General features: G+C 44.4%; 1 protein-coding gene across 2 annotated transcripts in view; it reads right to left on the reverse strand.

Annotated features, from left to right (window-relative positions):
* The window catches only part of LOC129822733 (nuclear receptor-binding protein 2-like), a 92,353-nt gene that overhangs the window by 12,078 nt on the left and 60,031 nt on the right, over window positions 1-20,244 (reverse strand). For both annotated transcript variants that reach the window (XM_055881082.1, XM_055881083.1), the window contains 6 exons: window positions 20,108-20,197; window positions 13,975-14,015; window positions 13,671-13,765; window positions 13,378-13,401; window positions 13,187-13,273; window positions 12,956-13,011 (listed from right to left, as the gene is read on the reverse strand). In XM_055881082.1, the coding sequence (XP_055737057.1) occupies window positions 12,956-13,011; window positions 13,187-13,273; window positions 13,378-13,401; window positions 13,671-13,765; window positions 13,975-14,015; window positions 20,108-20,197 (393 nt within the window). The remainder of the gene's footprint in view (window positions 1-12,955; window positions 13,012-13,186; window positions 13,274-13,377; window positions 13,402-13,670; window positions 13,766-13,974; window positions 14,016-20,107; window positions 20,198-20,244) is intronic.

The raw sequence follows: 20,244 nt of genomic DNA on the forward strand, positions 1-20,244 counted from the left end.
TAGCTATGTTGAACTTACATCCTCTCAGGCCAGGGGCACAATGTATGAATTCATGGTTTGATCAGAATCGTTGGCCAGTATGGAGAATTAAGTAAAACCACAAGTCCAAATCCCTATCTCCATCCATGACGAATTTAGGAAAGGGACAATTTTAGCTAGTTAGCTACCGGAGTATAACGACAACTTCTAATGTGATGTGATTGGTCTGAAGCCAAATCCAAACTGGCTTCCCTTGGCATTCATGAATACACACCACTGATGGACATGGGTGTATTTGTATGGTCTGTTCTACTATACACAGTGTCTGAAATATTAGACAGAGGGGCCTCCCGGGTGGCGCAGTGGTCTAGGGCACTGCATCTCAGCGCTAGCTGCGCCACCAGAGACTCTGGGTTCGCGCCCAGGCTCTGTCGCAGCCGGCCGCGACCGGGAGGTCCGTGGGGCGACGCACAATTGGCCTAAGGTCGTCCGGGTTAGGGAGGGTTTGGCCGGTAGGGATATCCTTGTCTCATCGCGCACCAGCGACTCCTGTGGCGGGCCTGGCACAGTGCGCGCTAACCAAGGGAGCCAGGTGCACGGTGTTTCCTCTGACACATTGGTGCGGCTGGCTTCCGGGTTGGAGGCGCGCTGTGTTAAGAAGCAGTGCGGCTTGGTTGCCATGCGTTTCGGAGGACGCATGGCTTTCGACCTTCGTCTCTCCCGAGCCCGTACGGGAGTTGTAGCGATGAGACAAGATAGTAATTACTAGCAATTGGATACCATGAAAATTGGGGAGAAAGGGGGTAAAAATTTAAATTTAAAAAAAAATATTAGGCAGAGAGAGGACATGTGCTTATGAACACAACTTGAAGGTCTACAAAGAAGACAATGCAACACATCTATATTATAATACACTAAGCAGGGTCTACTCCTACAATTTTGCACAGATTTTCTTAAAAGAAGCGCATCATCCTGTTACATGGTACTGGCGACTTAAAATTCCGCAATGTTTTGTATTATTTACCCAAAATGCTCATTGACTTGACATTCCAAATGACCATTAAATAAATCCCCGGGTGACTATTTATATTGGGTTTGACAAAGATTTACATTTAAAAAATAAAAAATAACTATGGCAATGTCATTATGACGCCATTTTGCGCCCAAGGCAAAGCCTATAAAAGCGTAGGTCCAGCCGCTCAGTGTGTATAACAATAATCATGCAACAGTAGGCTATTAAACTAACCTATTCTAAATTGTTTACAGATCATGACATTTACCCGAAATAATTTGGCTACATTTAGCCTACATACACTACCGTTCAAAAGTTTGGTGTCACTTAGAAATGGCCTTGTTTTTGAAAGAAAAGCACATTTTTTGTCCATTAAAATAACATCAAATTGATCAGAAATACAGTGTAGACATTGTTAATGTTGTAAATGACTATTGTAGCTGGAAAGTAGCTGGAAGTCCATTATCAGCAACCATCACTCCTGTGTTCCAATGGCACATTGAGTTAGCTATTCCAAGTTTATAATTTTAAAAGGCTAATTGGTCATTAGAAAACCCTTTTGTAATTGTTAGCACAGCTGAAAACTGTTGTTCTGGTTTAAAGAAGCAATAAAACTGGCCTTTAGACTAGTTGAGTATCTGGAGCATCAGCATTTGTAGGTTCGATTACAGGCTCAAAATGTCCAGAAAAAAAGAACTTTCTTCTGAAACTTGTCAGTCTATTCTGTTCTGAGAAATGAAGGCTATTCCATGCGAGAAATTGCCAAGAAACTGAAGATCTCTTACAACGCTGTGTACTACTCCCTTCACAGAACAGCGCGAACTGACTAACTAGAATAGAAAGAGGAGTGGGAGGCCCCGGTGCACAACTGAGCAAGCGGACAAGTACATTAGTGTCTAGTTTGAGAAACGGACGCCTCACAAGTCCTCAACTGGCAGCTTCATTAAATAGTACTCGCAAAACACCAGTCTCAACGTCAACAGTAAAGAGGCGACTCCGGGAGTTCCTCTGTCCAGTGTCTGTGTTCTTTTGCCCATCTTAATCTTTTATTTTTATTGGGCAGTCTGAGATATGTCTTTTTCTTTGCAACTCAATGTCTACACTGTATTTCTGATCAATTTGATCATTATTTTAATGGACAAAAAATGTGCTTTTCTTTCAAAAACAAGGACATTTCTAAATGACCTCAAACTTTTGAATGGTAGTTAATATAGATTTGATATGCATGTAGGCCTAGATTTATTCTAGATTTGACAAACAATAGCCTTACTTCTAGGATCCTTTGTCTTTTTCCCGCGTCCAATGTTTTGAATTTAGCTTTTCATGAATAAACAAGCATCAGTTAATATGCTTCGAATGGCTTCTGTTAATTTTCATAACCATTGTCATTAATTATATAATGCTAATATTTATAATATCTATTATTTTTTTTTAAAGATTTTCCATTCACCCCTGAGAGGATTCTGTTTCCACTACGTCGGTCATACTCAGTGACAATTACTAATGCATAAGGACACACATTTGACAAAGTCTGCATATACCTTCCTGCCCCAGTCTTCTCTCACGTGGCATTTTCCAGAGCTCGAACGTTCAAATACTTATTTGTCATTCAAACAAACCTCAACCCAAGGTAAATTCCAAAGGAAATGCATTACCCAAAATATTGTTTTGAAAGATGTGCTGTAAAGAAGGTCTGTAGCAAGATTTTGGTGTTATGTTTGTGTGCCTGATCATGGCAGGCACTTGGGTATCAGAAGCCACTGTTTTGATCATGAATACTTGATAGTGTGGGGTTTTTATAAGGTTTTTTGACATGCTTAACTAACTATAAGCTAGTAGGGCTTCTTATGCATTAAAGTTTGAAAGTGCTCTGTCTAACCATGAGGCCACAGCCTGAAATATGTGTGTGTGTGAAATATGTGTGTGTATACAACAAATGTATCAGTAGTGTGGGCGCTGTACTGTGTGGCCGAGACTGTGCTAATCTTAGAGAGACACAGGAGGGGGGTGAATCAGGAGACTGCTGACCAGACAATAACAGATAAACTATACACACGAAAAACATACGTGAGGTTCTGAGTCATACACTATAACCCAATACTATAACAAACGTGATTAGCAACTGTATTATATGTGATTGAATACTATAACAAACGTGATTTGATATTGACAACCTGTTGGCCTGGGCGACTGGATGTCTGTGTGTGCTGGAAGTAACAGTTAGCTCAGATAAGAAGCTGGGAAGCTGTAGTTAGCCTTGAGCGAGAACAGTGGACAATGTATACAGGTGCAGATATCTCAGACAATGTTATAAAACTGTCTGACCCCAGTCTCTGGGGTGAAGGAGCGTAATCTACACAGCAACAGTGAAAGGACACCAGAAAGCGCAAAGAAGCTGGGACCAGCTTGTGTGCCAACTTCAACGATAGGCTGGGTGAGTCTAAACCACGCCCAGTCTCTACTCTGACAGGCCGGCTCGGAAGTGGGAACTAACCTCTGTCAGAGTATAATATAATATCTTTGTCAGAAACAAATCAGTTCTCTGTCTTATCCTGCGTGATGAAACATTGAACCCGTATATACGGAAATTGTATTTGCCATTTATTAACTTTTGAATTAAACAATTATTTTAACCAAGTTCAGGTGTACTATTGTTTCTATCTCAGTTGAACTTTCGCAACCCTAACAATTGGTGACCCCGACTGTGAACTGATTGAACTTCGCTGGACATTGAGCCATCCAGCCTTTGGCCTAGACTGTCGCCAGACGGGGTCCTCTCACAAAAAGACCGGTCTACTAAAGCAGGTAAGCAGAGCCTATTGTTTCATAACTGAAATTCTGCATATTGGATTTAACCAAATTTATTTTGTGAGAAAACCTAACTGGTGTAAGTTGCTAAATTTTCGAACCATATGTTCATTACAGTAAAGTAAGGATAAAACGAACTACGTATTATTTCATTACGTACTACTTGATGGCGAATGCATTTTCAGTTGGCCAACAGAATAACAATGGAATGACTGTGTGTATGACGTGAAATTAAAAGCCTGTTTGTGTGTGTGTATGTATATAAGCTAGGGTTGTCTCAAATGTCTATAAGATTAGGGAAGTGAGTGAGGACAATGGCAACATTAACCACCGTGAATGACGGAATATTGGAGATAAGATAAGATTCTAATAATTGAACGGCAATATACCGGATTCACGGATTTTTACGTGGGGTGTTGGAAATAAAATAAATTGTCGATTTATGTTTAAAGTGGACGGCAACATAGTCCAGGGGAAGGCAGAAGAATTGGAGATAAGATAAGTCTAGGTAGTCCCTCGAAGGCAATTCACTGTATAAGACATGTCCCCTGTAACAAGTGAACGGCAAAACATTGGAGATAAGATAAGATGGGTTTATGTGCACATATTACCTACGGCAGTGTTTTGGAGATAAGATAAGATTCACTGATTGAATAAGACGTGTTGGAGATAAGATAAGATCCACTGTATGATTGTTTTTGCTTCATGATTGAACTGTACGTTTTAACTGTGTCAGGCTACTATAATAACAGAAAGTGAGGACATGTATATAAATTACATAACCATATATACTTAAGTTACACATTAACCACATACTATATTCTCACATTATTTGACACGGACACACTAGTCCCCGGGTAATAATAGATAAGAACAAAATAACGATAAAATTAGGCAAAACATAAAAATAACTAACTAATATGGCTCAAATCGAAAGAATTGTTAAGACACTGAAATCAACACTAGAGATAAACGGAGGAAAAGACGAGAAAGAATGGAAGAGGAGAGGAGAAAAATTGTATAGGGAATGGATAGATGATGGTTCCATTCTAGATCCTTCCGGCCTGCCAACTGAGGGAGAACCCGGAAGAATACTAGATGCCTTGAGGCGGAGGACAATGAAGACCTCTGCCGAATGGAAACAAGGTGGGGAGCCCACGAAAGGTACCATAAAGGATACCATGGAGAAGGCCAAACTCATAGAAAAAATTGGCCTAGCCATGCTAGAAAAACTCAAGAAAATGTGCAAGGATGCCACACCACCCTCGCCCGGGTCTGCAAAACTATATCCCGAACTGCCTAAACCCAGCGCACCTCCGCCATACGAACCAGCCAACATGATGGCCCCACTAATTGATCTCACTGCTACAGTAAACTATAACAAGAGACCGGAAGGAGCCAGCACACCATGGGTCCCAGCGAACCAGAAAAAAAGAGAAGAAATACAGGTATTGCTTGATAACACCAAATACCTCCAGAAGGGAGTGGAACAATTGAGCAGGATTCAGATGGGTAATGACAGATGGAGAGACGGAAGTGGAAATAGTATGGAGTTGGAACAAGGAGCCTCTGTCTCCCTCCTGTGTTCACAAGGTAGTGGTGTAACAAGAGAATCTTACCAGCTGACAACGGAACAGAGAGAGGTTGAAGCAAGATTTCTGGAAGAGAGGGAACAGATGAAAGCCCTACAGGACAAAATGGCCGCCGAGAACGAGGAACTGAAAGAATTGCGACGTACCCTGGCCATCCTGCATCAGAACCAGAGGAAGACTGATCGTTTTGACACCAGTAACGACATCAGGTCCCCTCCATCCCTGGGTCACATTATACAAGTGGGGCATGTGAACCAGGCCGAGGAAGTGAATGAGGAGGAAAGCACAGAATATGGGATACAAGGTAGGTTCAGGAGTGAAGTGATTGAACTAACGGAACACCCATACAACACCCGAAGCAGGGCCGCACAGGAAAGAGGGATGCATCCACTGAGACAACAGGTGGGAGGGACATCCACCTACAAACCATGGGGACATCGAGATCTACAAACCCTAGTGGACGCTTTGCCAATTCCAGAAGAGTCCGGATGTAGGTGGGTGAAGACCTTTGAAAGCCTGACAGCATCGGATGAACTCACTCTGGGCGATATACTGGCAGTTCTCAATAGATGCATGGGGGACCAGGAATGCAAGGACCTCATGACTCGAGCTGGGTTGAGGGGAAGACAATCAGTGAGTACCAAATTTGAAAACTACAGGACTGACCTATGGACCGCAGTGAGAAGCAGATATCCCACCCAGTCAAGTCCACAACTAATGCAGACACTGCGTCTAGAAGACAACGAGAGCGTCCCAGTATACATGAAGAAAGCACGAGTGCTGTGGAGACAGGCCTGGAATGAGGAGCCTGATAGGCCCCAACTCATGGCCATGTTCTTGGATCAATGCCTAAAATCTCTACCAGAACACGTCAGAGTTGAATGTGAGAAGGTGGTAGGAATTACTGCTAAGGGTGTTGCTGAATTCACTGAAATAGCACAACACCATGTGGAAAGGTACAGAGAAGGAAAAAGGAAGGAAGACGATGAAATAAAACAACTACAGAAGAAAGTCCTGAAAAAACAACTGATGGATGACAAGCCAGCACGTCAGATGCCCATGACAAGCACCCCAGTCTCTCAGGTTCCGGATGCAGCCACCAGCGAGGTGGTTGCAGCTGTAGTTCAACAAATGGCTGGGTTGATGGCCCCACAACGTGATACCCCATACATGCCCCAACCTCCACCATGGCATCCAAATCCTCCTCCATTATGTTTTACCTGTGGGGAACAAGGACATTTCTATCGAGAGTGCCACAGGAGATTCCAACAGAACCAAGGTGGTAGAGGTGGTTATGGGCCTCAATACAGTACCAGTGCCATACAGTATGGTGCAGGCAACTATGGACCACCAAGAGGAAGGGGCCAATGGGGGGCCCAGAGAGGATCATGGATGCCAAGAGGGGGAAGAGGAAACTGGGGAGGTCCAAGAGACCATCTGGAGGAATTGGCCCTACCTGAAGGTGTGACACTTCTCCAGTATGTTGACGACCTTCTGCTGGCTGCTCCCACTGCCGAATCCTGTCTTCAGGCAACTGAACTATTGCTAAAACACGTTGCCACCAAAGGCTACAAGGTTAAGAGAGAGAAAGTACAGTGCTGTAGAAAAACCGTTCAGTTCTTGGGAAGAGTTTTGTCTGGAAAAGGACAGGCGGTGTCCGCAGTCCAAAGAACCACCATTCTGGAACACCCAAAACCCACCACAGTACAACACCTGTTGTCCTTTCTTGGCCTAACTGGCTATAGCAGGACCCATGTCCCAGAATATTGCATAAAAGTGGAACCACTCAGAGCCATTCTTCGTGAAGCTGGAAACAGAAACCTAACAGCCAAACTCTCATGGACCATTGAAGCAGAAACAGCATTCATTGCTCTCAAACAAACCCTTGCTCAAGCTGAGGCTCTCTCTTTGCCGGACTACACCCTGCCTTTCATGCTGGATGTTTCTGAACAGGACGGATATGTACATTCCATCCTTTATCAGAAACAAAAGGGGGAGAGGAGGGTACTTCACTACTTCAGCGCAAAATTGGACCACATTGAATGCGGACAAACTGACTGTGCAAGACACATTGCTGCTCTATCCAGAGCCATTGGGAAGACCGCCCACATTGTCATGAGACACCCTTTGGAAATAAACACAGACCACGGAGTAACAGCTTTTATTGGTTCTAAGCTGTTCACCCTGTCCAGCAAAAGAAAATCTAAAATAACCAAAGCCATTACAGCCAAACACATCACCTACGTCACACAGACGACCAACATGACTGATGGAATGGGGAATGGACAGCCACACAGGTGTGAGGATCGTGCGGCCCTCCAGGTTAAAGTAAGGATGGACCTCCAGAACACACCACTTGAAGGACCAGCGGAAACACTCTTCACAGATGGCAGTTGTTACAGATCTTTGACGCCAGGGGAAGGGAACATTGCCTCATATGCCGTAGTAAGACAGGACACAGATGGCATGAGCCACGAGGTACTAGAAGCAAAGAAACTGGAGCCAAAGGACGCCTCCGCCCAACTGGCTGAACTCCGAGGACTGAGGAGAGCACTGGAATTGTGTACAGGAAAAGTGGCCAACATATACACAGACTCAGCATATGCACATGGCATTGCACACATAGATGGGCCCCAATGGATGAGAAGAGGATTCTTAACCAGCTCGAACGAACCCATCAAACACAGACAGGAAGTTCAGAAATTAATTGAAGCCATAATGCTGCCTACAAAAGTGGCAATTATCAAATGCAAGGGACACAGCCGAGAAAACACCAAAGTGAGGGAGGGAAATGACCAAGCGGACCAAGCCGCAAAAACAGCAGGGGGATACGTGCCACATCAAATGATACAAAGAAACGGGGAACCCCAAGAAGAACTAACCATGGACATTGTACAACAGTTACAGGACACAGCTGGTGGATATGAACAAAACACATGGAACAGATGTGGGGCACGAAGAGACCACCAAGGGATCTGGAGGTCACATGAAGGAAAAACAGTAGCTCCAGCAAAACTGCTAAGGTCCATGATAAGAGAAGAACATAACAAAGCTCATGGAGGCTGGAAGAGTGTGGCACAGAGATTAGGGACTGCCTGGTCACACCCTCACCTTCTGGACATGGCAAGGGAGGTCTTGGAGAGTTGCGAAGTGTGCAAGAACTACAACAACAAGGTATCTTTGGGAGCAATAATTGGGAGCTTCCCAATTCCTGACGCACCCTTCCAAGACGTATGCATTGATTTCACAGACATGGGCATGGACAATCAAGTGGAAGGGAAAAGATACCTACTAGTGATGGTGGACAGGTTTACCAGGTGGGTCGAGGCCATACCTACTGCAAGGGAGGATGGGAAGACTGTGGTAAAATGGCTGAGAAGAGAGTTGGTGCCTAGATTCGGGGTTCCTAGGCTTATCCGATCTGACAATGGCTCCCACTTCCGGAATGAACTACTAAAAGAAGTGGAACAGGCCTTGGGCATAACCCATAGGTTCGGTTCTGTGTATCACCCCCAATCGCAGGGCCTTGTGGAACGCGCCAATCAGACGCTGAAACGGAAGATGGCGAAGATAATGGCTGGAACAAAACTGAAATGGGTGGATGCACTACCTTTGGCCCTCATGTCCATGAGAACCTCTCCAGGGTCTGACACAAACCTCACACCACACGAGTTAATGACAGGCAGAAGAATGCCAGGGCCTCCAAATGACAACCTTAGTTTGCCAGGCCTGGACATTGCTAAAATCAGATACTCAGATTACATGCAGGCTCTAACTTCTCTTGTCCAAAGACTGTCCAAACAGGTGGTGGAGGTGCGGACCCCTGGTGTTGAGACCACAGACGAAAACAGAGACGTGCAGGTGGGAAGCTGGGTGAGGGTGAAGGTGCACTCCAGAAAGTGGACTGAGCCCAGGTGGAAGGGTCCTTACCAAGTCAAAGAGGTGGCAAGTCATTCGTTAAGGGTAAGCGGAGAACAAGGGGATACTTGGTATCACCGAGCCCACTGCGCAAAAGACTCCACACCAGAGCGATCCCTTGAACAAGTGGCAACTGATCTAGCTGAAATCCAATAGTTTAAAGATGAAGGGAGGAGGGGATGTTCTTATTTTTCATATTGGGGGTTCAGGGGGTTACATCCTACCCTGATGGCCCCCATACCCCAAAACACACAACTATACGATTGATAGAAGGCCAAACCAGTGTGTTAATACTAGAGGCATGTACGATTTTTACGGTGGGAGGGAGAAACAAGGATGTGTGCACCCCGCACAACAGGTGTGGGGATACCAACTATTATATAAGTAGTGACTATGTGACAAGGCTAATAAAATCCTACCGAGGTATCCCCGCATATCTATGCAGTGGGAAAGGGTGTCCCTACTGGGATTTTATGATAACAAATACTGGAAAATTGTGGAATTGGAGGAGGGGATACCCATATAGCATTGGGGACCCGACCAAAGTAGATAGGTTCTCCCTCGCATGGGGGGATTTTGGGAAGCCTAGGAATTTGTGTAAAGGTGATGAAATCCTACTAACCATTAGATCTATTAAGCTCTCTGATGCAGGCACTTACACCCTGGGGTTGGAGAGGATTGGGATGGATACATTAGGTACGCTTACCATTGTGGTATCTACAAAACCCGCTCTCCAGACCCAGAATTCCATGGGACCATCGACCTCCTCCACCACGGTGACCCTCTCTGACTCCTCTGACCTTAACCCAGTCCAGGTAATTAATATAAAAGACATTTCAGACAGCGATCAATTAGCTACAGAAACAGGATATGGGGGGACAGATAACATGTGGTTGGCATATATGAGATATACAGCACGATCTCTAGCCAAACAAAACTGTGTTATCTGTGGACATGCACGACCTGTACTGGCAACCCACCCTTTCGCACTGTATTCTGGGGAAGGATGGGAGTGCATATTACTAAGATTCTATTCTGTAAATTCAACCTCAACCCTGTGTCAAACTCTAGCTCTAGTGTTCCCTACAGGACCACCAACAAAGGCCCCAATGGGTGTAAAAGCATATGGGGGAAATTACAGCTGCATTACTAGTGTGGGGGATGGGGTGGACTATGGACATCTGCCCAGCAATGACTGTGGCCAGACTCATAGACTAAATGATACCTGGCCGGGGATGGGGCTTAATCAGACATTTGGAGTGGCAGATGTATGGTGGATTTGTGGGCCCAAAAGATTTTTGACTCCTACGTTAAAGGGAAATTGGACAGGTACCTGTGCATTGGCTAGCATAATAGTTCCTCTTACTATTGTTGAAGTTACGGCAGAGCAGTTAATGGGGGGAAAAAGGACAGCTGTGCCTAACACTCTGTCTAGACGAAAACGTAATGCACCATGGGATGAAACTACTATACATACCAACATGCTAGGAGTACCAATTGGTGTGCCCCATGAGTTCCAGGCATTTGGACGGAACAATGGATTATGGCATCTACTCCCTATTATAGGCCCTGCTATAGTGGATGCTAAACAAACGGCATGGATAAATTACATCTATTACAACCAACAACGTTTCGTTAATTACTCTCGTGTGGCTTTAACAGGATTGGCTGAACAATTAGAGGCTACCTCACAAACGGCAAGGCAAAATAGATTGGCCTTAGACATGCTATTGGCAAACCAGGGGGGAGTCTGTAAGATGTTTGGGGAACAGTGTTGTACTTTTATCCCGAATGACACTAGTCCAGATGGGAGCATTGCCAAGGCTTTGACAGGGTTGCAGCAGCTCTCTGTGGAGATGAGGGGTTTCGCTGGAGTGGAGGAGGGAAGTCTGTTCCCGTGGTTCACTGGTCTGTTTGGTAAGTATACTGCCATGTTGGTTACTGGATTTCTGACCCTAGTAGTCGTGTTCCTTTTGCTACTATGTTGCGCTACTTGCATTTTACCTTGTGCCAAGAAATGTATTACAGATGCTGCTAAGGCCTCTGGCATGATGCCCCTGCTTGCAGCTAGTAGGGAGGATGCCGAGACCAATGAACAGAGGGGTTTGACTGAGGATGACCCATGGTTTGCTGTAAAGGAGGTTTATTAATAACACTGTTCTCCCTAAGAAGGTTTTAAGTTCCTGGGTGGTAACGAGCCCACCTAGTATATGGAAAAGGGATGGAATTTTTATTGGTTGTGACAGGTGTCAAACGGGGGAATCAAAAATAAAAATATCAATCAAAAATGTTTAGGTAATAAAAACAAATGTCTATGTTAATCAAAAATGTTTATGTTGACACCTTTAGGTGTCAAACGGGGGATTGTGGGGTTTTTATAAGGTTTTTTGACATGCTTAACTAACTATAAGCTAGTAGGGCTTCTTATGCATTAAAGTTTGAAAGTGCTCTGTCTAACCATGAGGCCACAGCCTGAAATATGTGTGTGTGTGAAATATGTGTGTGTATACAACAAATGTATCAGTAGTGTGGGCGCTGTACTGTGTGGCAGAGACTGTGCTAATCTTAGAGAGACACAGGAGGGGGGTGAATCAGGAGACTGCTGACCAGACAATAACAGATAAACTATACACACGAAAAACATACGTGAGGTTCTGAGTCATACACTATAACCCAATACTATAACAAACGTGATTAGCAACTGTATTATATGTGATTGAATACTATAACAAACGTGATTTGATATTGACAACCTGTTGGTCTGGGCGACTGGATGTCTGTGTGTGTGTGCTGGAAGTAACAGTTAGCTCAGATAAGAAGCTGGGAAGCTGTAGTTAGCCTTGAGCGAGAACAGTGGACAATGTATACAGGTGCAGATATCTCAGACAATGTTATAAAACTGTCTGACCCCAGTCTCTGGGGTGAAGGAGCGTAATCTACACAGCAACAGTGAAAGGACACCAGAAAGCGCAAAGAAGCTGGGACCAGCTTGTGTGCCAACTTCAACGATAGGCTGGGTGAGTCTAAACCACGCCCAGTCTCTACTCTGACAGGCCGGCTCGGAAGTGGGAACTAACCTCTGTCAGAGTATAATATAATATCTTTGTCAGAAACAAATCAGTTCTCTGTCTTATCCTGCGTGATGAAACATTGAACCCGTATATACGGAAATTGTATTTGCCATTTATTAACTTTTGAATTAAACAATTATTTTAACCAAGTTCAGGTGTACTATTGTTCCTATCTCAGTTGAACTTTCGCAACCCTAACAATTGGTGATGTTTGTGCTACTGTAGTGGAATTCACAATGCTTTAGGCCCTATTACCTTACCACTGTAATGTACCCTTTTTCCTGTGTAAGCCTAAACATGGAAAAACTTTAAGAGAGCAATAAAGAAAATGAAGAGCAAACTCTCCATTTCCTGATGGTAATATTTTCTGTGGCAAGGATTGTGACAGGCCTACACATTTCAATAACTTAACAATATAATTGTTTTATATACACAAAGCTCAGATTTGCTAGCAGTGCTTCACTGTCCTAAAGGACAAAATTCATTGATCAGAATTAAATCATTTTCTTAGCGTCCGTAAGGACGGAGAGTAAGGTTTATAATACATTTATAAACTATTGCAGCTGGGTGCTCACCTCTAGAGCACAAATCCCGAAGGAGAAGATGTCAATGGCATAGTCATCCTCAGCCGCTAGACACACAGAGAGAGAGAGAGAACGTTTATTCTAACATGTAGGATATTAACTGCCTAGTCACAGCATGGTGGGAAATTCCGGAGTGAAACTGGCAACCAATAAAAGCATGAAGACCAGACATACAGCACATATACTGTATCAGAATCGAGGAAGGCTCAGTAAAACACTCACAGCCGTATTCAGGAGAGAAGAAGTGCAGGTTCCTCTGCTCGTCTCGGTGTGCACGGACTTTACCGTGAACACTGGCCTCCGGAAACACTGGGAGGACAAGACAGACAGCTAGAAAACCAAACCCAGACCACACAAGAGTATTGTGGCGTTCACTGAGAATTAGATGTGCGCCACACTTATATGGTTCTTACCATTCACAAACAACCGGTGCCATACTGTGGATAGAAAAGAGCAGGGTGTCCAGTATTAACTTAAGTTGCATAGATAATGATAATGATAATACATATTTGGGCAATTGTAGTACGCACAATGTACAGTATAGGGGATTGCTAGCATGCAATGCTAACTGTTACTGCTACCGTTTATTCAGATGACGCTCTCAAGTCACAATTGAACTGTTCCTAATGCATGCTATCACAGGGTTAGGTTTAGGTTGTAGTTAGGTTCGGGTTAAGATTAAGGTAGAAAGTCTGCGGTGTAAGACCTGAGCCAATCTTGATGAGGCCGTTGTGTTGGATGAAGATGGTGTCACAGGTCAGGTTGCCATGGATGATGGGCGGCTCACAGGAGTGCAGGTAACTGGGGGTAAATAAGATGGCAATTGAAGATCCATTCACTTGACTGAACACTTTGGCCCCGGAGAGCTGCTGGAACATGATTAGTCAAATCAGATATGTTAGTGCTGGACTGGAACAAGAGTTAAAAGACCCCAGTCTTAGATTAATAGTTCAGACTGCCATTGGATATAAATCGAGGGGATGAGAGAAAGGGAAAGTTATTGGTCTTACCTGAGGGCAGAGAGAATTTGGGTACACCATCTCTTCCAAGCCTGGAATGACAGAGTGAACAGCAGACACTTAAAAAGTGTAATATGGTTTAAGTATGCGGGAACAGTAAACATACAGTTATGACTGCAACTACTTTTTCCTGAAGTAGGGAAACGAGGTACAACACAGCTATGGGGAGTTGGCTCGCTAGCACCCTCTACTGAATAACATTAGAATCGCGCCTGACAAGGATTCATCCTTTCAATTCAGTACCCCACTTCACTGAGCCCAGAACTAGGCAGCATGGGGCCGAACAGGTGTCGTACCTTGTTTCCCTCCTTCAGGGAACAGTAGTTATAGTCATAATGGAACATTCCATTTTAGTCGGTCAACTCGGTACAACACAGCTATGGGGATATGAAATCACGCCCCAAGTGGACACCAAATGAAATGGCCTACCCAGAATTCCAACCCGACAGGAAAACCTGTGGTACTTGGGTATTGTGCAATCTGCCTATCTGCAATCTGCCCTGACTAATGACCTTCTCATGCCCCAGTTGAAAGCACGATATGGGCTACACTGGGGGCAGTGACATCCAAGCGATAGACCTTCACAAAAGTGCGTGGTGATGTCCAACTCACCACAGCACAAATATCTCCTACAGGCAACCCTTTAAACAACACCCAAGACGCCACCAGACCCCTGGTGTAGGTCATTATTGCCTTTTGCTGTCATATGACAGAGCAATATCCTCCACAATCCATTGGGAGAGACGCTGCTTAGAAAGCACTCTACCACAAGCCGGACTACCAAAACAGACAGTTGGTCGCACAAACTGACACCCCTAGTCCGCTCAATATACCTGCGTAATGCCATTACCGGCCATAGGGCATGTAACTTTCGTTGCTCCTCAGAAGCAAACAGAGGAGGCAGAAATGGAAAAAGTTCAAAAGCTAGAGACCTGTAGGACATAGTCATGACCTTAGGGGTGAAGGCTGCTGGTTCGATCCAGAGCAGCCCGAGCATGCACCCAGCCGAGACATACAAGACAACACTTGCGAGTATCATTCAAAAACATGGTGAAACAGCATGACTGTGGGCAAGGTTGTGACCCGGTTTAACAGACTATGTCGACTCGTTCGTGCCAGTCATTTTACTTACAACCAGGGTTGGGGAGTTACAAGTAATCTGATTCCCCAAAAACTGTAAATCTGTTACGTTACTAGTAATCAGATTACAGATAATTTTGAAAAATTAGATGATTATATCTTCAGAAAGGATGGTTGGGAGAAAAAAATACATTGACACCTGTTTTCTCAATGATATTCAATTCAGCATTGAAAATAGGCGCAAGTTTAAGTTTAAGTTACACCTGAGCGAGTTTAACCACAAGTCAGAGACCACTATGATGATGACACCAAATGCGTTTGATGGATCCTTTTTGTCTTCTTCTAATGCCTTTTAAGAGGAAAGTAATCCAAAAGTCATGGAAACTAATCAGATTACGTTACTGCTTTTGGGTAATCCAAAAACTATGTTACCGATAAAAAAAATTGGAAAGGTAACTAGTAAATGTAATGGACTACATTTTAAAAAGTAACCTAACCAACCCTGATTACAACCAGTTAGCGAGCCTAAACAGGCAGAATAATAAATAACAAATTGAAACTTCACAAAACTAGTTAACCAAACTTTAACAAACAATGTCCAGAAGGATGAGCACGCCCTTCTGGGACAGTTAAGTTGGAGTAAAGCCTGATAAATGTCATATTCCAATGTTTGTTTAAGAAATGCCTGTATTGTTCTGCTCAGCTCAAGGTGAAGAGCGGAAGAATTGAAGGAGTGAATCGTGTTCATTGGCCTTGCCAAGCTTGATTCTAATGTTCTTCAGTAGAGGGCGCTAGTGCACAAACTCCCCCATTGCTGTGTTGAAAGGCAGACTGGGCTAGGTTTAGCCATTATTTACATTCAGCATCTCTCTGTCAAGGGAAATATAGTGTTCTTTCTAACAAAGATATCTACATATATTTCAGGATGTTGTGGATCACTGGAAATAATCAGAATTCATGTAAACATTAGTTTTAAAAACATAGCTTGTCCCCAAATTGGCACAACTTACCCTGGGTATGGGGTAAGTTGAGCAGCAGGACAGGGTAAGTTAATATCACTACCCTTTTAAAAACCATGTCTATTTTTATTTCCCAAACACAATTCAACACAACCACAATCGTTTTTTTGCCTTTAAATAATTGTAAGAATCTTTTAACACAGGCTTAACACCTAACAAACACTTTGTCACAAATCAAAATCAAATCAAATTTTATTTATCACATACACATGGTTAGCAGATGTTAATGCGAGTGTAGCGAAATGCTTGTGCTTCTAGTTCCGACAATGCAGTAATAACAACAAGTAATCTAACCTAACAATTCCGCAACTACTACCTTATACACGCAAGTGTAAAGGGATAAAGAATATGTACATAGAGATATATGAATGAGTGATGGTACAGAACGGCATAGGCAATGGTGCAGTACATGGTATAGAGTACGGTATATACCTATGAGATGAGTACTGTAGGGTATGTAAACATAAAGTGGCATAGTTTAAAGTGGCTAGTGGTCCATGTATTACATAAGATGGCAAGATGCAGTAGATGATATAGAGTACAGTATATACATATACATAAGAGATGTGTAATGTAGGGTATGTAAACATTATATTAGGTGGCATTGTTTAAAGTGGCTGGTGGTACATTTTTACATAATTTCCATTAATTCCCATTATTAAAGTGGCTGGAGTTGAGTCAGTATGTTGGCAGCGGCCACTAAATGTTAGTGGTGGCTGTTTAACAGTCTGATGGCCTTGAGATAGAAGCTGTTTTTCAGTCTCTCGGTCCCTGCTTTGATGCACCTGTACTGACCTCGCCTTCTGGATGATAGCGGGGTGAACAGGCAGTGGCTCGGGTGGTTGTTGTCCTTGATGATCTTTATGGCCTTCCTGTGACATCGGGTGGTGTAGGTGTCCTGGAGGGCAGGTAGTTTGCCCCCGGTGATGCGTTGTGCAGACCTCACTACCCTCTGGAGAGCCTTACGGTTGTGGGCGGAGCAGTTGCCGTACCAGGCGGTGATACAGCCCGACAGGATGCTCTCGATTGTGCATCTGTAGAAGTTTGTGAGTGCTTTTGGTGACAAGCCGAATTTCTTCAGCCTCCTGAGGTTGAAGAAGCGCTGCTGCTGCGCCTTCTTCACAACGCTGTCTGTGTGGGTGGACCAATTCAGTTTGTCCGTGATGTGTACACCGAGGAACTTAACTTTCCACCTTCTCCACTACTGTCCCGTCGATGTGGATAGGGGGGTGCTCCCTCTGCTGTTTCCTGAAGTCCACAATCATCTCCTTTGTTTTGTTGACGTTGAGTGTGAGGTTATTTTCCTGACACCACACTCCGAGGGCCCTCACCTCCTCCCTGTAGGCCGTCTCGTCGTTGTTGGTAATCAAGCCTACCACTGTAGTGTCGTCCGCAAACTTGATGATTGAGTTGGAGGCGTGCATGGCCACGCAGTCGTGGGTGAACAGGGAGTACAGGAGAGGGCTCAGAACGCACCCTTGTGGGGCCCCAGTGTTGAGGATCAGCGGGGTGGAGATGTTGTTACCTACCCTCACCACCTGGGGGCGGCCCGTCAGGAAGTCCAGGACCCAGTTGCACAGGGCGGGGTCGAGACCCAGGGTCTCGAGCTTGATGATGAGTTTGGAGGGTACTATGGTGTTAAATGCTGAGCTGTAGTCAATGAACAGCATTCTCACATAGGTATTCCTCTTGTCCAGATGGGTTAGGGCAGTGTGCAGTGTGGTTGCGATTGCGTCGTCTGTGGACCTATTGGGTCGGTAAGCAAATTGGAGTGGGTCTAGGGTGTCAGGTAGGGTGGAGGTGATATGGTCCTTGACTAGTCTCTCAAAGCACTTCATGATGACGGAAGTGAGTGCTACGGGGCGGTAGTTGTTTAGCTCAGTTACCTTAGCTTTCTTGGGAACAGGAAAAATGGTGGCACTCTTGAAGCATGTGGGAACAGCAGACTGGGATAAGGATTGATTGAATATGTCCGTAAACACACCAGCCAGCTGGTCTGCGCATGCTCTGAGGACGCGGCTGGGAATGCCGTCTGGGCCTGCAGCCTTGCGAGGGTTAACACGTTTAAATGTTTTACTCACCTCGGCTGCAGTGAAGGAGAGCCCGCAGGTTTTGGTAGCGGGCCGTGTCAGTGGCACTGTATTGTCCTCGAAGCGAGCAAAAAAGTTATTTAGTCTGTCTGGGAGCAAGACATCCTGGTCCGCGACGGAGCTGGTTTTCTTTATGTAATCCGTGATTGACTGTAGACCCTGCCACATACCTCTTGTGTCTGAGCTGTTGAATTGCGACTCTACTTTGTCTCTATACTGGGACTTAGCTTGTTTGATTGCCTTGCGGAGGGAATAACTACACTGTTTGTATTCGGTCATATTTCCGGTCACCTTGCCCTGGTTAAAAGCAGTGGTTTGTGCTTTCAGTTTCACGCGAATGCTGCCATCAATCCACGGTTTCTGGTTTGGGAATGTTTTAATCGTTGCTGTGGGTACGACATCGTCAATGCACTTTCTAATGAACTCGCTCACCGAATCAGCGTATTCGTCAATGTTGTTGTTGGACGCAATGCGGAACATATCCCAATCCACGTGATCGAAGCAGTTTTGAAGCGTGGAATCAGATTGGTCGGACCAGCGTTGACCAGACCTGAACGCGGGAGCTTGCTGTTTTAGTTTCTGTTTGTAGGCTGGAAGCAACAAAATTGAGTCGTGGTCAGCTTTTCCGAAAGGAGGGCGGGGGAGGGCCTTATATGCGTCGCGGAAGTTAGTATAACAATGATCCAAGGTTTTACCAGCCCTGGTAGCACAATCGATATGCTGATAGAATTTAGGGAGTTTTGTTTTCAGATTAGCCTTATTAAAATCCCCAGCTACGATGAGTGCAGCCTCAGGGTGTGTGGTTTCCAGTTTACAAAGAGTCAAATAAAGTTCGTTCAGGGCCATCGATGTGTCTGCTTGGGGGGGAATATATACGGCTGTGATTATAATCGAAGAGAATTCCCTTGGTAGATAATGCGGTCGACATTTGATTGTGAGGAATTCTAAATCTTGTGAACAGAATGACTTGAGTTCCTGTATGTTGTTATGATCACACCACGTCTCGTTGATCATAAGGCATACACCCCCGCCCCTCTTCTTACCAGAAAGATGTTTGTTTCTGTCAGCGCGATGCGTGAAGAAACCAGCTGGCTGCACCGACTCCGTTAGCGTCTCTCGAGTGAGCCATGTTTCCGTGAAGCAAAGAACGTTACAATTACCATAGGTCAGGCCCTGTTGTTACCTCATATCCCAGGCCCTGTTGTTACCTCATATCCCAGGCCCTGTTGTTACCTCATATCCCAGGCCCTGTTGTTACCTCATATCTTAGGCCCTGTTGTTACCTCATATCCCAGGCCCTGTTGTTATCTCATATCCCAGGCCCTGTTGTTACCTCATATCCCAGCAATAATGCCTTGCATTACGCCTGGGAAGAAAACACTTCAATTTGCTAAACTTGCCATTTGCTCAACTTACCACATGGCCATTGGTTCAACTTATTCCAAGCATTTTGTCTATATTAGCCCACACAGCTACAAGGATGCACTTTCATTCTAGGTTTAGGACCTCATATTGAAGCTTATAGAGACCCCAACTGATGTTTTGAACAATCTTTAAATGATCTACTTTGGTTTAGATAAAAGCATCACGAAACCTCTAATATAATAAATACATTTGACTTGGTGAAAATCTATTTATTTGGACCTAACTTGCTTACCACTTTTTCCATACGGAGCTGACCGACAAAGGGAACTACCAAAGTATAATCCTCTAATGTCTGATCAGGGCCGTGCTCAAGGTAGAAAAACGTTTTCAAACGGAGAATGTAAATCTGTGTTCTTATTGGACAGTTCAGGTAGTACCTCCCCGTTTCAAATGTTTCCTCCCTACTGAACACAACCCAACTCATGGTACTGTGGGAATCAACAAGTATGTCATTAACTGACTAGTGTCACGGATGTCACAGGGTATTTCCCCTATGGGAGAGACACTGACCTTGACATTCATGGTCTTGTGGTTTTTCTTGGTTTTCTTGAGAAACTGCTTCAGGCTTCCTGAGGACATGTACTCTGTGATAAAGATGACCTGTCCAACAGATTAGCAGAAAGAGATACTATCAGTCTGCAGACCAA

This window comes from Salvelinus fontinalis, chromosome 25, assembly GCF_029448725.1.
Source record: "Salvelinus fontinalis isolate EN_2023a chromosome 25, ASM2944872v1, whole genome shotgun sequence".
NCBI lineage: Eukaryota > Metazoa > Chordata > Actinopteri > Salmoniformes > Salmonidae > Salvelinus > Salvelinus fontinalis.